General features: G+C 43.7%; 4 protein-coding genes across 6 annotated transcripts in view; 2 read left to right on the forward strand and 2 right to left on the reverse strand.

The window, feature by feature from the left end:
• Positions 1 to 4,022, forward strand: part of LOC310697536 (uncharacterized protein) — a 38,903-nt gene extending 34,881 nt beyond the window's left edge. For 2 of the 3 annotated variants that reach the window (XM_083484257.1, XM_083484256.1), the window contains exon 4: positions 1,138 to 1,733. In XM_083484257.1, coding sequence (XP_083340383.1) covers positions 1,138 to 1,221 — 84 coding nt within the window. In that variant the 3' untranslated portion in view covers positions 1,222 to 1,733. Of the gene's footprint in view, positions 1 to 1,137 lie in introns of all 3 variants that reach the window. The other variant, XR_014521042.1, reaches the window with a different exon arrangement.
• Positions 1 to 5,130, reverse strand: part of LOC310697522 (uncharacterized protein) — a 53,579-nt gene extending 48,449 nt beyond the window's left edge. The window contains exon 1 of the mRNA XM_083484241.1: positions 5,113 to 5,130. The gene's annotated coding sequence lies outside the window, so the exon portion shown is untranslated. The remainder of the gene's footprint in view (positions 1 to 5,112) is intronic.
• The window catches only part of LOC310697183 (uncharacterized protein), a gene marked incomplete at its 3' end in the record, with an annotated part of 116,652 nt that overhangs the window by 50,230 nt on the left and 47,046 nt on the right, over positions 1 to 19,376 (forward strand). The window contains exon 3 of the mRNA XM_083483505.1: positions 6,000 to 6,248. Coding sequence (XP_083339631.1) covers positions 6,000 to 6,248 — 249 coding nt within the window. The remainder of the gene's footprint in view (positions 1 to 5,999; positions 6,249 to 19,376) is intronic.
• LOC310697573 (vomeronasal type-2 receptor 26-like) lies at positions 7,146 to 16,547 on the reverse strand. The gene is made up of 6 exons (XM_083484302.1): positions 15,552 to 16,547; positions 13,714 to 14,005; positions 12,615 to 13,421; positions 10,245 to 10,472; positions 9,048 to 9,174; positions 7,146 to 8,442 (listed from the first exon to the last, which is right to left on the reverse strand). Exons 1-6 carry the CDS (start codon positions 16,367 to 16,369, stop codon positions 7,544 to 7,546), a joined length of 3,171 nt encoding a protein of 1,056 aa, XP_083340428.1. The 5' UTR covers positions 16,370 to 16,547; the 3' UTR covers positions 7,146 to 7,543.

The following is a 19,376-nucleotide window of genomic DNA, read 5'->3' on the forward strand; positions in this document are numbered from 1 at the left end:
CCATCTTGCCTCTCCCCACCCCCCTTTCTTTTTTCTTTTTTTTCTTCTCCCCCTAATGCCTCAACAAATGAAACGGATTTGTAAAAATGTTACATGGGGGAAAAAATACAAGGCATTACACTTACTTCTGTAAAACAAGAAAATCCTTAATAAAATATTTTTTTAAAAAACACAAAAAAACCAGTAAGATGCAAAAAAAGAAAAAAAAAGAAAAAGAAATGATAATTACTGATTTATTGTGGATTTTTTAAAATTTGTGGAGTAAGCTCACTTGTAGATGTTGCAAATGGTAAAATAATGTATGTGCAGGAATTGACAAGTTGACAGCTGATTGTTAAGGATGATAAGCTTTTTTAAAAAACAACAACAACAACAACAACAACAACAACAACAACAACAACCCTATTGTAATATAAGGTTAACGGAAAGGAACGGCATGTGAATTAGAAATAACTAGGAAAATAAATCAGCGGTAAGAAGAAACCTTGCATGCCTCTTAACGGTTACGATTACGATATCTTTATTGTCATTGTCCCTTGCGGAACAATGAAATTGAAAAACTACATAAAACTATATAAAACTACCACAAAACTACATAAAACTACATAAAAACTCCATAAAACTATTACAAAACTACATAAAACATTCAAAACCCCCTAAAAACTCTAAAACCCCATTTTAAAATACACTATACTACAGAGACCCCTTATGCTGCGTTTAGAGCCAGAATTGCATTAGCATAGAAACTGTTTCCCAGACGGCTAGTCCTGGCCTTTGTAACCCTATACCTTCTTCCAGAAGGGAGAAGCTGAAAGAGATCATTTCCGGGGTGCGTACTGTCATGTGCTATCTCTGCCGCGTACTGTCATGTGCTATCTCTGCCGCTTCCCATCTAAGGTGGGAAGAGTGCACCCAATTATTCTCTCCGCAGTCTTTACAACCCTGGATAGCATTGTTTTTCCCCTGGCTGTGCAGCTCCCAAACCACACGCACAGACCATAAGTTAGTACGCTCTCCACAGTGCAATGGTAAAATGCCATCAACAGGTCCTTTGAGAGATTGTTTTTCCGGAGAATTCTCAGAAAATATAACATCTGCTGTGCTCTCTTCACCAGGTCTTTGCTGTTCTCTCCCCAGGTTAGGTCGTCTCTCAACTCCATTCCCAGAAATCGAAACACCGAAACCTGTTCCACGCACTTTCCCTCAATAATAAGTGGCTGAATATTCAATTTACGTTTCCTAAAGTCCACAATGATCTCTTTTGTTTTCTTTAAGTTAAGGAGTAAGTTGTTTTTCCTGCACCACTCCCCCAACTGCTCGACTTCCTTCCTATAGGCCGCCTCCCCCTCTCCAGCAGTAATTAAACCAACCACCGTTGTATCATCTGCAAACTTAATGATCTTATTACTGGGGTATTTGGGGGCACAGTCAGCTGTATAGAGCGTATATAAAAGCGGGCTCAACACGCACCCCTGCGGCGTCCCCGTATTCGTGATGAGATCTGCAGAGACGTGGGAACCCAACCTGACCCATTGGGAACGGTTTGATAGAAAGTCTAATATCCACCTGCACAAACATGGTGGAAGTCCCAGGTCTAATAATTTGGGCACCAATCTATGCGGAAGAATAGTATTAAATGCAGAACTAAAGTCTACAAATAACAGTCTCGCATAGTTCCCTTGCTTCTCCAAATGAGTCAGGACAGCATGTAAAGCCATTGCCACAGCTGTGGATCTCTTTGCCTTGTACGCAAACTGGTAAGGGTCAAGTCCCACTGGCAGACAAGATAAGATGCGGTCCCTCACCAGTTTTTCGAAACATTTCATTATAATGGGTGTCAGCGCCACAGGGCGAAAATCATTCAGACTGTCTATCTTTGATGTTTTTGGCAGGGGTATAATGGTAGCGGATTTCAGACAGGGTGGAACAGTGGCTTGGGCCAGAGACTGGTTAAAAATCTCCGTAAAGATTCCTGCCAGTTGGTCCGAACAATCTCTTAGCACCCTGCCAGCCACCCCATCTGGGCCCATAGCCTTCCTTGTGTTTACCTCCTTTAATATTTGCCTCACTTCTCCCTCTTCCACCCTGGCAGCATTTCCTGTAGGTAGTGATGCCAATAGCTCTGGCATCCGTGTTGGAGTCACTGTTGGTGTCACCTCAAATCGGGCAAAGAAGGTATTCAGCTCTCCCACCAAGGAAGCAGTACTCTCTACCACTGATGAATTCCTTGATTTATAACCAGTCAGATGTTGGACTCCCTGCCACATTTGTCTAGTATCATGATTTCTCAGACGGTCCTCAATTTTTCCTCTGTACTCCGCTTTTGCTTTCCTGATACCCCTCTTCAAGTTCGCTCTTTCTATGCCATACAATACCCGGTCCCCCCAGTTCTAAAAGCAGAATTTCTGGCCTTCAATAATCTCCTAACCTCTCCTGTCATCCCTCATAACAGAGGGAAGGGAACCAATTCGTATTAAATTGGTCTTCATTTGTGGTTGAGAGATTATTCGAATTCTGAAATTTGGGGAAATCACATTTCAGATTCCATTGCCTGGATCTGACACCTTGTGCACTGATGTTGAGTGGATCACCAGATGAAGAGCGAGCAAGCAACAATTTCAGCATTGGAGGGGGAGAAATGAGACCATGCCAAATAGTTGTATTCCCTGCCTGCCAAACCTTTTAAGAGGAGGCATCTTATGCTCAGTCAGGAAGGAAGAGCGAGAGGCCTCCTCCTCCAACTCTGGTTCCTCCCATTCAGGTCCCCATTTATAGAGCAAAACCAAGATCAGATGGGAAGTGAAAATAATTGACAGAACAGCCACTGGTAAAGCACTTAGATTCATTAGCTAAGATTGCATCCTACTTAGACTTTCATCTCTCCAGACTAGTAGAAAGTTTACTAAACACTTATTCTTATAGCAATTCAACCTGTAGCAATCCAATGAAGGCTCCTATATAAATTTAATAATTAAAGGTCCCGAGAAAGCTGACTAGTTTATGTATGTATGCAACCACAGCAGCTAGAACTTTATGTGCACAGAAGTGGAGAGAGGGAGGATTGGCTTATGAAACTGGGGGAATATGCTGAAATGGTGAAATTACCTGCTAAACTAAGAGGACATGAGGATGAATCTTTTCAGGAAGAATGGAGACCATTGATATCTTATTTGTTAAACTATCATCCATACATGAAGTCAAAGGCAGGATTTGAAATAGAAGCAGCGGATTACTGAAATACGACATTGGGGCTTTGATAATAAAAACATGCTTTTTAAAACATCTGATAAAAAGAAGTAACAAAAACAAACATAGAGAAGGGAGGGTGGAGAGTCAAGAAGAAATTATGTGGGGGGTTTTGTTTGTTTTTTTAAACTGTATACGAAGACAAGTGATTGGAATATCTGTGGAGACTTAATAATTTTTAAACTTTTTTTAATGTAATAAAGAAAGCATCCACCCAGATTCTTAGGAAGTTGAGGTAAATTGATTCTGTTTTATTATTTTAACTTTTGGAATGTTCTAAAGTAAGACTGTAAACTTTGTTATGATCATCCTGACTTATCTTGATGTAAAGCGCTCTAGGGGTGATTGGCCAAAATAGTGCATGGAATTTATGAAAGATTAAATAATTAAGTAAGAAAGTAAATAAATATTAATAAATAAATTGATAAAGAATAACAAAGCTGCTAGAATGCTAGCCTGGCTTCTGCGCACACAATTTGTTTATGAGTAGAGAAGTTTCTGCTCAAAGACGGGGAGCAAGTTGGTTCCATGTGCAACAGAAGCTCTCCTTCCGCAGAACATGTCAAAGGGGAAGGGAGAGTCTAAGGCTCAGAGCAACCTTTCTCCCCTCCACCAACCCCAGAGAGCTTCCCTCTGTTGGAGAAGCCTTTCAAAGAAGTGGTGGAAATTCACTTGAAGTGGCTCTGAAGCCACCAAGGCGCTACTTCCCTTCAGGGGGAGAACCAGAAGGGATTGGCAGGAATCAAATCCACCCAAAGTGGCCAACTAGAAGAAGAAGAAGAAGAGTTTGGATTTGATATCCCGCTTTATCACTACCCTAAGGAGTCTCAAAGCGGCTCACAATCTCCTTTTCCTTCCTTCCCCACAACAAACACTCTGTGACGTGAGTGAGACTTAGAGACTTCAGAGAAGTGTGACTGGCCCAAGGTCACCCAGCAGCTGCAGGTGGAGGAGCGGGGAAGCGAACCCGGTTCCCCAGATTACGAGTCCACCGCTCTTAACCACTACACCACACTGGCTCTCTAAAGCATCCCTAACAGCTAGCCATCCAAACTCTGCTTAAAAACCTCCAAGGAAGGAGAGTCGATGGTCGGATCCAGATGCAGGGCTCTTCTTTGGTCCTTGGGAGCAAAGTTCAGGCCAAACTTCCAATTCCCCAAAACACCTTTTGACTTTTCATCATCATGTTTTTCTCCAGCTCTGCACCTGCTGCCAGAGCCATTCAAGACTTCGGAAAGTTAGTGTGATGAAACTTATTCCACTTGGAATAATCAAAATAAGTGAAACAGGGGATTTAAAACATTGAGCGACAGATAGTACAGAAACAAAAAGACAAAAAACAAACAAACTGCTGAGGCTGGAGGAGGACCGTTAATGTAATTTGTAAGAGCTAATAAAGAATTAAAAATAAAATAAAATATGAGTATAAAAATTGATGATTATTAGTTTATTAGCAGGCCAGGAGGAAGGTTGCGCAGGGCAGCCTGGGAAGGGCGAGGGAAAGGCTGTGAGGAAAAGCCTTCTCTGTTTTTCCATTGCTCTGCCCCTCCATGAAGTTTAAATGGAAGAATAAGAGAAAAATAAAATGATAAGAAACAGGATCCTTGTTTGTGAGAAGAAAGGGCAGCAAAGCATGCTGGGAAGAAGGACGTGACGGAAATGAAACCTAATAAAGGATAATTTATAATAAAGCTAATAAGTGAAACCTAACAAAAGACACTGTCACATGTATTTATTCAGTTATACATTGGAAAATGGGTGAATTTCAATTATAGGAAACAGGATCCTTGTTTGGAGAAGGGGGGCAGCAAAGCATGCTGGGAAGAAGGATGTGAGGGAAATGAAACCTAATAAAGGGTAATTTACCAATAAAGCTAATAAGTGAAACCTAATAAAAGACACCTTCAGATTTATTTATTCAGTTATACGTTGGAAAATGGGTAAATTTCAATTAAAGGAAGCTGGATCCATGTTTGTGAGAAGAAGGGCAGCAAAGCATGCTGGGAAGAAGGATGTGAGGGAATGAAACCTAATAAAGGGTAATTTACCAATAAAGCTAATAAGTGAAACCTAATAAAAGACACCTTCAGATTTATTTATTCAGTTATACGTTGGAAAATGGGTAAATTTCAATTAAAGGAAGCTGGATCCATGTTTGTGAGAAGAAGGGCAGCAAAGCATGCTGGGAAGAAGGATGTGAGGGAATGAAACCTAATAAAGGGTAATTTACCAATAAAGCTAATAAGTGAAACCTAACCAAAGACAATTTGGGATTAATTTATTTAGTTATACATTGGAAAATGAGTAAATTTCAATTATAGGACACAGGATCCTTGTTTGTGAGAAGAAGGGGCAGCAAAGCATGCTGGGAAGAAGAACGTGAGGGAAATGAAATGAAACCTAATAGAGGTTAATTTATCCATAAAGCTAATAAGCGAAGCCGAACATAAGACTCCTTGAAATTGAATTATTTGGTTATACACTGGAAAAACGAGTAAATTTCAAATTTATTCATGCTGGGATTCGACCATTGGCCCAACGGAGCTGGCAATGCATGCTGGGAAGTCTGCCCCCCCCGTGTGAACCGTGCCGGTGGAGGCTGGCGGGAGTCGCAGGGCCTTTTGAAGGTGGCCCCTTCCCCTCCGAGGGCCACATGACCCTCCTCGTCCGCCAGGGACACCAGCGCCTGCAGCCCGTCCAGCTGGCCAGAGTCAACCAAGGGCCAGAGAGGCTGGCAGGGGCAGGGCCCCCAGGAGGGAGAGGGGCCCCTGGGGGGATTTGCACTCTGCACGCCCTCAGAGGCCGGAGAGGCTGGCAGGGGCAGGGCCCCCAGGAGGGAGAGGGGCCCCTGGGGGGATTTGCACTCTGCACGCCCTCAGAGGCCGGAGAGGCTGGCAGGGGCAGGGCCCCCAGGTGAGCCCGGGAGAGAGAGGGGCCCTGGGGGGATTTGCACTCTGCACGCCCTCAGAGGCCGGAGAGGCTGGCAGGGGCAGGGCCCCCAGGTGGGCCCGGGAGAGAGAGGGGCCCCTGGGGGATTTGCACTCTGCACGCCCTCAGAGGCTTCGTAGTCTAAGCTCAGGGGGCTCTCTGAGCCGGCATCTCTCTGGGGGATGAGGGGTTTCTTCCCATTGGTCAACATCCTTCTTAAATAGTGGTGCCCAGAACTGGACACAGTATTCCAGGTGGGGACTGACCAAGGCAGAATAGAGCTGAGTCTTGTAAGCCACTGGTATTAGTAGCAATAAAAGTAATAATAATCACAACAAGATTAGACTTCGTTAACAAATATTTATGCTGTTTAACTGTGTGTGCATTGCAATCACTTATTCATTGTTGTGCGTAGTAAATTTAAGTGCATTCTTAATATTACGATCAATGTGCAATACTTTTAAAATGCATAAATTCTTTAAATATAAACACAGGAATAAATGAAGCTCTAAATTCATCGGATGATGACCTGTGCCACAAACTGGGAACCAGGCAGAGGGGCTTCTCGGTGGTGGCGCCTGCCCTGTGGAACGCCCTCCCCACCTCCTTTCACAATGACTCGCCCAGATTGGCGTAGGCGGCCTGCCACTCCCGTGAGCGCCGGAGTTCCCTCTGCCCTCTCTTCCCGCCTGCCTCGCCCGCACCAAGCCCTATCCCTAACCCTGGTCAATGCAATAAAATTCATTGGATCCCAGTCACGGCTTGGCTAAGGTCAGCTGCTACTCTTTGGAACAGGGAGCAGAGCTTACACAATACAGAAATTAAACCAACAGACTACGGAAGATGTCTTAAATGAATTTCTCAGTTTATTGATATACAAAGCTTAGGAGAACGAAATGATGTGAAGTGAGCTTATGAATGATAGCGCATAAATGCGGGAAAAGGAGCATAGAAAATTGAATACATAGAACTGGCATAACCAAACAGTATTGGGGAATATTAGAATTGATATGGTTAATAGGTAGTCATGACAAAGCAAACAGACTCAAAAACCTAACTCCTCTCTCCCTCCAGCCTATCTTGTTGTGAGATAAATATAAGTTCCCCAAACACAAAATTATTAGAAGATAATAGTTTACAAACTAAGGGCAGTAGACCAGGACTCATTGTAGTCATTGGCAAAGCAAGGTAGCAGAACATTTCCTCCCATCTTACTGTTCATGTCAACAGGACTACACAAAACCAGGGCTAAGAATGAACACAATCTCTTTCAGTGGTTGAGAAGGAGCAACATAGACGAGTAGCTGTGTTTCCTTTATGCACTTCTGGACATCATGAACATGGACTATTTTAAGAATCGGATGCCCCCTTAATTTCTGGTTGTCAGGTGCTCCTTTGTGTTCAGATCAGGCCTCAGCACAATAATGTAGCACTTGGGAAGGAAGATGCAGCCCAGAAGCCCAGCACTGGAGGCCAACATAGAGAAGATCTGCACGGCCACCATGTACTTGCCCTTGGTGCTCAGGTAGGTGGGCACAAAAGACACCCAAACACTGCAGAAGACCAGCATGCTGAAGGTGATCAGCTTGGCTTCGTTGAAGGAGCCGGGCAGCTTCCTGGCTAGGAAAGCCACCGTGAAGCAGGTGGCAGCCAAGAAGCCCAGGTAGCCGAGGGCAACGTAAAACATGGCCACAGACCCTTCGTTGCATTGCAGGATGATCTCTTCCACCTGGGAGTGCATGTCGGGCTCTGGGAATGGGGGAGAAGAGCCCAGCCAGATGGTGCAGATGAGAACTTGCCCCCCAGAAGAGGAGATGACAATGGAGTTGGCCAGACTCTTGCCCAGCCATCTCCTCGCCCTGTTCCCGGGCTTTGTGGCCAGGAAGGCCAGCACCACCGTGATGGTCTTTGCCAAGACAGAAGAAACAGCAACTGAGAAGATGATGCTGAAGGCCGTTTGTCGGAGAAGGCAGGTCTCTTTCCTTGGGCGCCCGATGAAGAGGAAGGAGGACAGAAAGGAAAGCAGGAGGGAGACGAGCAGGATGTAGGAGAGGTCCCGGTTGTTGGCTTTGACTATGGGAGTTTCCTTGTATTTAATGAAGATTCCCAACACAATGCCTGCTATTAAGGACAATAAGAGGGCAATGGAAGCTAAAACAATTCCCAAATATTCTCCATAAGTCAGGAAGGTGGTAATCTTGGGGACACATTGATCTCTGTCCTTTTTTGAATGGTGATCTTCTGAGCATTTGGTGCAATGTTCTGCATCTGGGGAAGAGAAAAAGAATGGCTGCAGCATCACTTACATCCCTAATGATCTGTGCTCGATTAACATGGTGATCTAGGATCAACTGAGAGGCAGTGACCACTCCACTTCTGTTAACTGCATTGTTTGGATCCTGCCTATTCCTCTTTGTCTGAACCTTTAAAATGCAGACATTGCTTCCATTCATTGTTCATAGCAGTGAGATCAAAACGGTCCATAGATTATATTGTAATAATTTTCACATGAAGTATTTATTTTTATTGTGCTTTTGCTGTTAGTAATTTGCTGCTTTTCATCGTCTATCTATTATTTTTGATAAGTGTCAACATTATTTCCTTTTTGTGTGGCTTGGTCTAAAAAATCAAAAAGGAATGCTTTGCGGGCATTCCTCTCACAGCTGCCCAGTTTGCACCCCAGATATTTCTTCCTTATGGTCATTCCTATCAACTCACTTCCTGGATGTAATAAAGGTGATTAATACTAAGGAAGTCAAGGAAGGATTCCCATTCCCCTATGTCTGCAGAATTCTCACAAAAAGTGTGTGAGACTGAATTTCTGCCCTGTGTTTACTCTCTCCAGGAATTTCTTCCCCCTTGGAATCACCCACCTTCCCGAGTGGAGAAGGTCCCTTCTGCACACTGAGCACAAGCATAGCAGCAAATGGGCTTTCCTTCGAGAACCACCTTGGCATATCCAGGTCGACATCTTTCTGTACACCTGGAACGAGGTACGGCCTAACCAGAAAGACAAGAAGGTGCAACAAAGAGGAACAGTTAGGAGTATTTGTGTGTATGTAATTCACTCAACGCGATCTCTATAGCATGGTGGTGATCCCTGACAACTGGTCTTGCCAGCTCAGGATGATGGGAGCTGTAGTCCAAAGACAGCTGGGGACCCAAGTTTGGGGAACCCTGATCTACCCAAAGATTTGCAGTTGTGGCCCCCAATGAATCATCCAGGAAATCATCACAGCTCTATATCAATCACATACAGGTTGGAGATGGGTCTGTCTGGCAGGGAATCCTGAGAGATCCCAGTTGCCGTTTCCAGCAGCCAAGACCCCCAGTTTCCTGCCATCTCCCCATTCCCTTAATGCGGTCAGTTCTCTTTAGCTGCAGAACATGATCTCTGGAATGCAGCCTTGACCCCTCATCAGGGTCCTTTCAACCCCCCGCTGACCATTGGGGTGACCAGAATATCTTGTGCTTTAAATTGAGTTCAGTACAGCTGAGGTTTGAGCCACAGAACTCTGTTTCCTCTTCTCCATTTACCTGTTTCCCTTCTTAAAAGAACTTCAAAGCAAATGACAATGGGTCTGACATGTGATTCCCCCAAATTTCAGGATTCGAATAATCTCTCACACGGTTCATTCTCGTGTTTGTGTGTGTCAGAGAGAGAGAGAGAAAGCGCTTTGCTGTTCAATGCCCAACTGAAAGGAGAGTTGGGTTTTGGGGTTTTTTTGCCAAATTGCCTTAATTCATTTTCCAAATTTCACCACATCAACCACAAATTGAGACAAATTTAATACAAGTAAGCTTACTCACAAACTTAAAAAAATATACAATAAATCTGTAATTATCATATATAAAATAAATTACTTTTCATCCTTCTGCATGTATGAAAGGTCAATATCCTTTATTTGAGCATCCCAAATTCCCCCTCCTATCTCAGCTGCTGTAGAAAGAAGGTGTGCTGGTTCCAGCTGTTACTGGACAGTCAACCTGACATGGTCATTCTGCAGTGGTTGTTCAAGGAAGAGCACAATCAGGATCTCCTAGCCCCCTCCCCCAATTATCCCCCCTACCTTATTGAATTTCTTGTTCCACTGAATGGCTTCTGGGTTAATGGTGAACTTTATGCCAGCAGATGCTCCTCTCCTTATATTTCCAATTTTCACAAGGGCACGAGACTTATTGGGAGACATCGCCCAGTTCATAATATTGAAGTCCGCTGGCAGCTCCCAGTTCTCACCCAAGCACAGTCTGCCCCTGGAAGTATTCAGACACTGGATTTCTCTCAAGAAAGGGTGAAGCTGGAATGGCAGGGGAAAGCACCAGCATTAAGAAACTGGGAAGCTACAACAGGCAATTAATCAAGCCAAAATGGGGAAAACACCAGGGCCAGGGGGGCTATCAGCAAAGTACTATAAGAAATTACAAGATTATTTGGCACAACCACTAAAAGTTTTAAGATACTTAGATTACGCTGATTCTGAAAAAAGATACAGATCTATTATCAGTCAAAAATGATAGGCTGATTTCTCTATTAAATAATGACTATAAACTGTTGCAGATCTATTGGCAAACGACATGAAAGTGCTATTAATGGATTTAATTCATCAGGACCAGGCTGGTTTTTCGCCAGGCCGCCAGATGAAGGAGAATATAAGGAATATAATTGATATAATAGAATATCTGGAGGTTAGAAATGATAAGCAAGCAGTGTTGATTTTTATAGACGCAGAGAAGGCCTTTGACCATTTTTTCATGGACTTCTACGAAGAAGACTATAGAGATGATGAAATTCAGAGAGTCATTACAGTGGTACCTCAGGTTAAGAACTTAAATTGTTCTGGAGGTCCATTCTTAACCTGACACTGTTCTTAACCTGAGGTACCACTTTAGCTAATGGGGCCTTACGCTGCCGCTGCGCGATTTCTGTTCTCATCCTGAAGCAAAGTTCTTAACCCCAGGTACTATATCTGGGTTGCCAGAGTCTGTAACCTGAAGCGTCTGTAACCCGAGGTACCACTGTACTTAGAGGAATTGACTCAATTTATTTTGACTAACAGGCTATGATGATAGTAAACAACGTAATAACAGAAAAATTCAAAATAATGAAAGGGACAAGACAGGGATATCCTCAGTCACCATTATTATTTTAGTTTTAGAGACCCTGGCCAGAAGTAGAAGATCAGATGAAGAAATAAAACGGAAAACATAGGTTAAAGGTAAAGGTAAAGGGACCCCTGACCATTAGGTCCAGTCGCGGCCAACTCTGGGGTTGCGGCGCTCATCTCGCTTTATTGGCCGAGGGAGCCGGCGTACAGCTTCCGGGTCATGTGGCCAGCATGACTAAGCCGCTTCTGGCGAACCAGAGCAGCACATGGAAACGCCGTTTACCTTCCCGCCAGAGCGGTACCTATTTATCTACTTGTACTTGGACGTGCTTTCGAACTGCTAGGTTGGCAGGAGCAGGAACTGAGCAACGGGAGCTCACCCCATCGCGGAGATTTGAACCGCAGACCTTCTGAGTCCTAGGCTCTGTCGTTTAACCCACAGCGCCACCCGCGTCCCAACAGTAGGTTACAAAGCATATAAACTCAAGGCCTTTGCAGATGACCATGTGGTAACTGTAGAAGACCCCATGGCTAGCCAACCAAGGTCTTGAACAGATTCTCAAGTTGGAGAAGTAGCAGGTTTTAAACTAAATAAAGGTAGAACGAAAGTATTGGTGGAAAATGTGACAGAACTGATGATTGAGAAGAAAGTTTAATATTTAGGAGTATGGATAACAGCTACAAACATAAATATTTTTAAGAATAACTATACAGGAGCTTGGAAAGAAATGAAAAAAACAACAAATAAAATATATATTAAAAAAATAGAGATATCTGGAGGGTGGCAGCATGACAACAAGACTTTTCTGTGGTGGCTCCTCGCTTGGGGGATGTTCTCCCAGAGAGGCTGCCTGGACACCTTTGTGACAAATCTTTAGGTGCCAGGCGAGAAAGTTATTCTGCAACCAGGATTTGGGTGGATTAAACCATCTCTGGGCTTTTTAATGTGCTTTTGGTTTGCTTGTTTTCTTTCTTTCGTTTGCTTTTTCTATTCTCATTTTGTATTTTTATTCTGCAAACCACCCTGTGATCTTCAGATGAAAGTTGATATATAAACAGAATAATACTAATATTATCACTACAGACCCTCCAAAGGTCCAAATGGCACCCAGTTGAGAGCTGCTGGAGCTGAGTTCCAGCGAGTTCCCCCTGAAGAAAGCCCTGTGTATAAATAGCAAAAGGATCGTTATGGGATGGGACATCCCTATTTTCATCGGAGACATGTTGGAAGGTAAGCTACTATTAGTAATAGTAACTATGATATTTTACAGGTTTATCCCCAGTCAAGATCAGCATCAGTGTGGACTGCAGTTTGCAATAGGGGGAAGGAAATACCTGCCACGGCTGTAGCCTTGCGTGTCCCCATTGCTCTCCTTCCTCCACCATCAGCCTCCTCTGGGATCTCGAGGAAAGTGAAGCATGCAAGGCCTGAGCCACAGCTTGAACATTGATGTAAGTGCCATAGCTGTCATCAGACAGGACTATCTCATGCTCCCCTTGGGGCAATGGCTGCAGTTTCTCCTCCTCTCTGCATCTTATCCTGCCTTTCACGGACAACAGATGCTTTGAATATGAACACTGGAATGCTTGATTGAAATAATCCACAAGATTGGCCTGCAATTTATATTTGCCACCTTTGCTGCTCCTTATTCCAGTCTCAATTGCAAAGAACAGAGAACCATGGAGGTGCTGGAATAGATATGGGATGTAAAAGCCAATTCTGATTTCTAGCAAAGCTGTTGTGATCCAGACTTTCGCGCCTATTTCCTTCTCATAGACATGGTTTATTGCCATGAGTATTATGATAACATGTGCATTGGTTATATAGGAAACAAATACCCCAACTTGTCTCCATAGGAAAAATGGTTCCCCAGGTGTTATAAATTCATCAAAATAACTTTCTGGTACTCTTTTTGATAAAGCAATGCAGATCCCTTTGCTGAGCATCAGAGGTTTCACAGCGCTCACAAATCTTTCTCCACTGTCATTGTCTGGAGTGAAGAGGCCAATCCACGTCCATCCAAAATACAGGAGCAATTCAACAATCCCCTGGTACTGACTTTCCTCTTTGGGAGTCATCCGGTAGACAAAAGGGAACAGGGTTTTACCTTCGAGAAACTGGGTAGTGAAGCCATAACTGATCTAGCAAGGAAAGCAAAAGATCAGCAATTTATTCTACTTTCAGCATAACAGGTATTCAATCATATGAAATGACTGATATCTAAATCTCTGCTAGCGGAGGCTGATGGGAGTTTTAGTCTGAAACATCTGGAGGTGTCAAGTTGGTGAAGGCTCAGATTTGAAAAGGGGATGTAGAATCCATAGCTCAGCATTTTTCCATTTTGAAAAATATCCCCACTTGACCTCTCCAGAAAGAAAGTAGAATTTTATGCAGTTGAAATTCTCTGTGCTTCCATGCTCTCCCACTACTTACCTGTGGGATTTTGTAGATGCCTGACAAGGCTGAAATCACTTTTGAGATGACAGTACTGCCTCTTTCAAGAACAGCCAGCAGGTGATTCTGTTCTCCACAGTGATAATTGGGAATATTGCATCCACTGCCTGCAAGCAGCTCTAGCATGGCGTCTGAAGTCATCTTTGCATCTAAATAGTTCTCATAGATGTTGTAGCCCAGGGTGATGTTGGGTAAGAGACTGAGATCCTGGTTGATCTCTTGGATGGTGGACAGGAAAGACAACATGTACCAGAAGAACCTAGTTAACTCCCTGCAATAAATGAATCCTTTAAAAAGAGTGAAACTGATATTCATATTAATGGGAGGAAGGAAACATTATATGATCCACAGATATTAGTATATTTTTTATTCATTCATTCATTCATTCATTCATTCATTCATTTATCCACAAAAATTTGGAGACTGCTGCTCCATGACAGGAGCTATAATTCAAACAGCACACAGAGCTGTTTAACAGTGGAACAGACTCCCTCCGAAGGTGACCATGTGTCATGGATGCTTCAGGTGAGATTCCTCTGGGTTCCTTCCATCTCTACAACTCTGTGATTCTTTTCTACTGTGGTTCTATGAGTAAGAAATGAAGGCGCCCCTCAACATTTGAGATATACTGGGAAGCTGCTCCAGAGGTTGCTTTTGCTGCAGTGGTCTTTGGCGCCTTCCAAGGTGCTAGACTACAGGTAGATAAGAGACAATTTTATTGAAAGAGGGGAAGCACCAAATACCTCAGTCCCCTTTTAGTTACAAATGAGGCCTGGTGGCTTTCAGGTTTGAGTGTGTGGTAAAATTTATAATTTTGCCCATATTTTGGATCACCGACTCCACCAATGAGGACACCCTCTGGTCTGTATTATTTTACATAATCATTTTATTTGCAGCATATCACTCCTGTTCTTCGCCCATAAAAATCCAGCCATTTTCAGGAGTTTCTTAAAACGCTTCTAATTTTTTAAAAAAAAATGACAGAAAGGGGAAAGTGCTGGGATTGGAGGAGAAAACCTTTAATGTAGCTGAGACAGATTTCTCCATGATGGGCTGTAGGTCTCCCCTTGCATTGTGTAAAGAGAACTGTGACAAGGTTGTTCACAAATGATCCCAACAGAATAAACATAAAATAATCATAGCAGCTTGGAAATTGCTTGAGTTTCATGCCACCCTCTGGCTTAGGAAGAAACGTCAAACACCTCAATACTTTGAAATGAGGCCAGTTGTGTGTGGTCAAAAAAGGATTAATTACTTTTCACATTTTAGAGATCTAAGTCCACTTACAAGGAATTCCCCTGACATACTATTTTATTTATCCTTTCAATTAAATCACATCTTTCCTGCTCTTCAGCTACCAAAGGTCCCCAAGAGGCTCTTAAAATTCCATTTGCAAAATTGTAGCATTCCTTAATGACAGTTTATGAATTGTCCAAATGGAATAATATTGAATGAAACCTTTGTGCCTTGGAAATTCACTGAGTTTCATGGCATCCTGCAGGTGGGGAAATTCAGTGCATCCTTTTGAACCCAGACCAGATTCACTGGCATCCTTGCATTCTACTAAAAGCAACACAGACACATAGGAACAGGATTGTTTTACTTAGGAAGACAGAGGGAAGAAGGAAATAAGAGAGGTTTTTTACTGGACCCCCCCAGCTCCCATCACCCCCAGCCAGCAAGACCAATGATCAGGGCAGGGCAGTCCTGCAACATCAGCCCTTGGCTCCCCAGCCCTGAGATAGGGGCTCTTTCCTATTTCAATCATTACAAGGACTGGAGGACCGTGAAACCCATCCGCATATGATTTTACATACACTTCACTCCTGATGAAGGGTGTCTGAGTAAAGATGTATGGCATTGTCTTAAGATGGTGTTTTGGAGATATGATCCCACTGATGAGAAAGTGTCCAGGCCGGTAGTAATTGCGAGCATCCGTTTCATCCCTGACCAGATTCAAGGGGCATTTCGCCTTGTGGTTCCCGCAGACTCCAAAGGGCATCATGAGCAGCAGAAGCAGCAACAGAAGGAGCAGGGATCTCATTCTGGCTCTGCCTCCTCCTCCTCTTACCTGCCAAGGAGGCATAGCAGAAGAACCCAAAGACTCCTGCAAGGCCAGACTCGGTGGGCTTTCCCAATCTGGGTGGTTTTCAACTCTACCTTCGGAGCTAGGAAGCGCAAGGCAGGCACACCCCTCTTTCGCCAGCTCTGCATCTTGACTCAGTCTGTCTCCAACACAGGAAATATTCTCTGCACCAACTTTTTCTTTCCCAGTCACAGCGCAATTAATATTGCCATGCTGTTGTTGCTTTCCGAGGCTCATGCAATTTCCAAAAACATCTCCTGAGCTTTTAGAAGATGAGATCACTATAATTTCGACTATTCTAAGTGGAATAAGTTTCAGCACAATAACTTTCTGGAGTCTTGACAGGCTCAAGCGGCAGGTGCAGAACTGGAGAAAAACATGTTGGACAGAAGTCAAGGGGTGTGCTTGGAAGTTGGAAGTTTGGCCTGAACTTTGCTCACAAGCACCAAAGAAGGAGCTGGATCCAACCATGGACTCTCCTTCCTTGGAGGTTTTTAAGCAGAGTTTGGATGGCCATCTGTTGGGATTCTTCAGCTGAGATTCCTGCATTGCAGAGGGCTGGACTAGAGGACCTTGGGGTCCCTTTCCAAGTCTCCCATTCTATGATTCACTGGAGGTTTTTAAGAAGACGTGGGAGAGTCAGGGATGGACAACAGCCAGATGAAGGAGTCCCAGCCTTGTATCCCAGGCATCCTAAGCCCTTTTAAAATGTGGGGGTTGGGGGGGCATTATTGGGTTGTTGTTTTTATTTTGATTATAGATGTTGTGGTTTTATATTTTGAACCACCTTGAGACCTCCAGGGATAGGGCGATATATAGGTTCAGTACATCAATAAATAAAGGAATAAATATGAATAAATAAAAATCAATCAATGGAGAATGCTGAGAAATGACATCCTCAGTACTGTCAACGGGATACATGGTGGTGGGATCTTGTTTCTTGGCGGCTGCTAGAGACAGAGACTGGTGGAGCCTGCGATGGGGAGGGATTTCTCAAGCCCACCCTCTGGCCGCTTTGGGTGGGTCTGGGCTGCTTGATTCCTGCCGCTCTCTTCTGGTTCTCCCCCTGAAGGGAAGTAGCGCCTTGGTGGCTTCGAAGCAACTTTAAGTGAATTTCCTCCCGATCTTTGAAAGGCTTCTCCAACAGAGGGAAGCTCTCTGGATTTGGTGGAGGGGAGAAATGTTGCTCTGAACTTTTGACTCTCCCTTCCCCTTCGACATGTTCTGCGGAAGGTGATCTTCTGTTGCACATGGAGCCAACTTGCTCCTCGTCTTTGAGCAGAAACTTCTCTACTCACAAACAAATTGTCTGTGCACAAGCCAGGCTAGTATTCTAGCAGCTTTATTATTCTTTATCAATTTATTTATTCTTCTTTATTTATTTACTTATTTAATCTGATTCATAAAATCCAGCAGCACTTGTTTAGGCCAATAACCCCTAAAGCACTTTATTTTAAGATAAGCAGGACATTCAGAAAAAAGTTTACAAAGTTACTTCAGAACATTAAAAAAGTGAAAATAACAAAACGGACTGAAATTGTATCAGCTTCCTAAGAATCTGGGTGGATGCTATATTTATTAAATTTATTTTTTTTTAAAAAAAAAATTATTAAGTCTCCATAGATATTCCAAAACACTTAATTTTATAATGAATGATTTTAGAGTGTTGTTTGTGCTGTACTTTTGTACTGTTTTATTGTTGTTAGCCGCCCTGAGCCCGGCTTCGGCTGGGGAGGGCGGGATATAAATAAAATATATTATTATTATTATTATTGTCTACCTACCAGAGGTTTTTTTTAAATAAACAACTAAATACAGAATGCATCTTGACTCCCCACCCCTCTTGATGTTTGTTTCATTACTCCTTTTTATCACCTGTTTTAAAAAACATGTTTATATTATCTAAGCCCCGAAGTCGTATATCAGTGATCCTCTGCTTATATTTCAAATCCTGCCTTTGACTTCATGTCTGGATGTTCGTATGACAGATAATATAACAATGGTCTCCATTCTTCCTTGAACAATTCTTCCTTATGCCCTCTTGGTTTAGCAGGGAATTTCTCCCTTTCAGCATCTTCCACCAGCTTCATCAGCCATTCCTCCTTGGTGGGGAATTCTCCTTCTTTCCACTTCCGTGTCTATAAAGTCCTGGCTCTTGTGGTTGCATTCAGAAAACCTCACGAACCACCGGCCAGATTCTCATCTCCCTTTCCTGAGGAATGTTCTGGAGCGAGCGGCCGCAGACCAGATCCAGGCGCTTGGGAAAGAAACTGGTTTTCTGGCTCCGTTTCCAGTGGGGTTTCGGCCATGGGACAAAGAAGCAGCCCAGCAGGCTGGGAAGTGCTGGGACTGCGCCGTCCTTTGGGCCGAGTCCTCTTCTCCAGGCCGGACTGCTGACTGCGGAGTCACTCTGGCATGGGACTGGGCCGCCATTCTGTCTCTGCCTTCTCTGTCAGGTTCCAGTCAGAGTCAGTCTGCCTCAGTTGTGAGCAGTGTGTCATCTCCGTCAAACTGTTTGGAACCATGTTGTTTAGGAAGAAGTTTATTTTAACTCAGTAAAGTCAATTAAAAACTCTGCCTTAGTAGTTTACGCTGCGCGTCAGTTTAGGTCTGACGTCGTTTCCAGACGGTGTTAGTTGGGGAACGCTTTTCAGCTCCGGGAGCCTTGAATGTGGGGTTTACAGGGCTCGATCCTTTCCACAGGGCACTGGCTCCCGGTGGAGTACAGGATAATAATAGTAGTAGTAGTAATAATAATAATAATTTATACCCCGCCCATCTGGGCGGCTTCCAAAAAAATATTAAAACACTGTAATGTAGCCTTATGAGGCTTTGCCCTTGGGTGGGAAAAATATTGCGCCTGGGAAAGGGAAGTGGGAGTCAGCAGACACTCAAGGAATAGTTCGGAGAAAAGGCTTTTATTTCTACCATCCATGAACTGGGAGAAGGAGCAAGTGGGATAAGTCACAAAAAGCATGCACGAGTTCACAATCATGTGCACAAGCATATATACCCCTTTCCAGTTCCCTCCCCCTTTCTCCTCCCTCAGGAGTCCTGCCCCATCTTGAGCATGTACAGGAAGCTGTCTTGGGACTATTGCGGACTCTTGGCAGGAAAGGGGGTGAGGGGGTTTTCAGAGTGTTCCCGCTGTTTCATTCTTGCGCTTTGGCATGGTTCCCGGAGAGAAAGCAAGTTGCAATGTGGTTCTGAGAAAGGCCTGAGAAGACAATGGGCTCTGTTCTCTACCTTCTTGCAATCTTTTTAGTTACAGCAAGCGGAATGTTTCTGATGCTTAGCTGCTGAGAAAATGATTTTGAAAAGCTTTGAGAAGCTTTGAGCCTGCTTGGGGGGGGGGTGACTTCGGGCCTAGGTGAGGTCACCTGTCCTCACCTTCCTTCAGTAATACATCAAACATTGAAAGCTTCCCTAAACAGGGCTGCCTTCAGATGTCTTCTAAAAGTCTGGTAGTTGAATAATCATATGTAGGATAAAGTTTAAGGTGCTGGTTTAACCTTTAAAGTCCTATACGGCCTAGTACCCTCGTATCTACGGGGCC

This window comes from Podarcis liolepis (assembly GCF_965112155.1).
Source record: "Podarcis liolepis genome assembly, chromosome: 18".
Taxonomy (NCBI): Eukaryota; Metazoa; Chordata; class Lepidosauria; order Squamata; family Lacertidae; genus Podarcis; species Podarcis liolepis.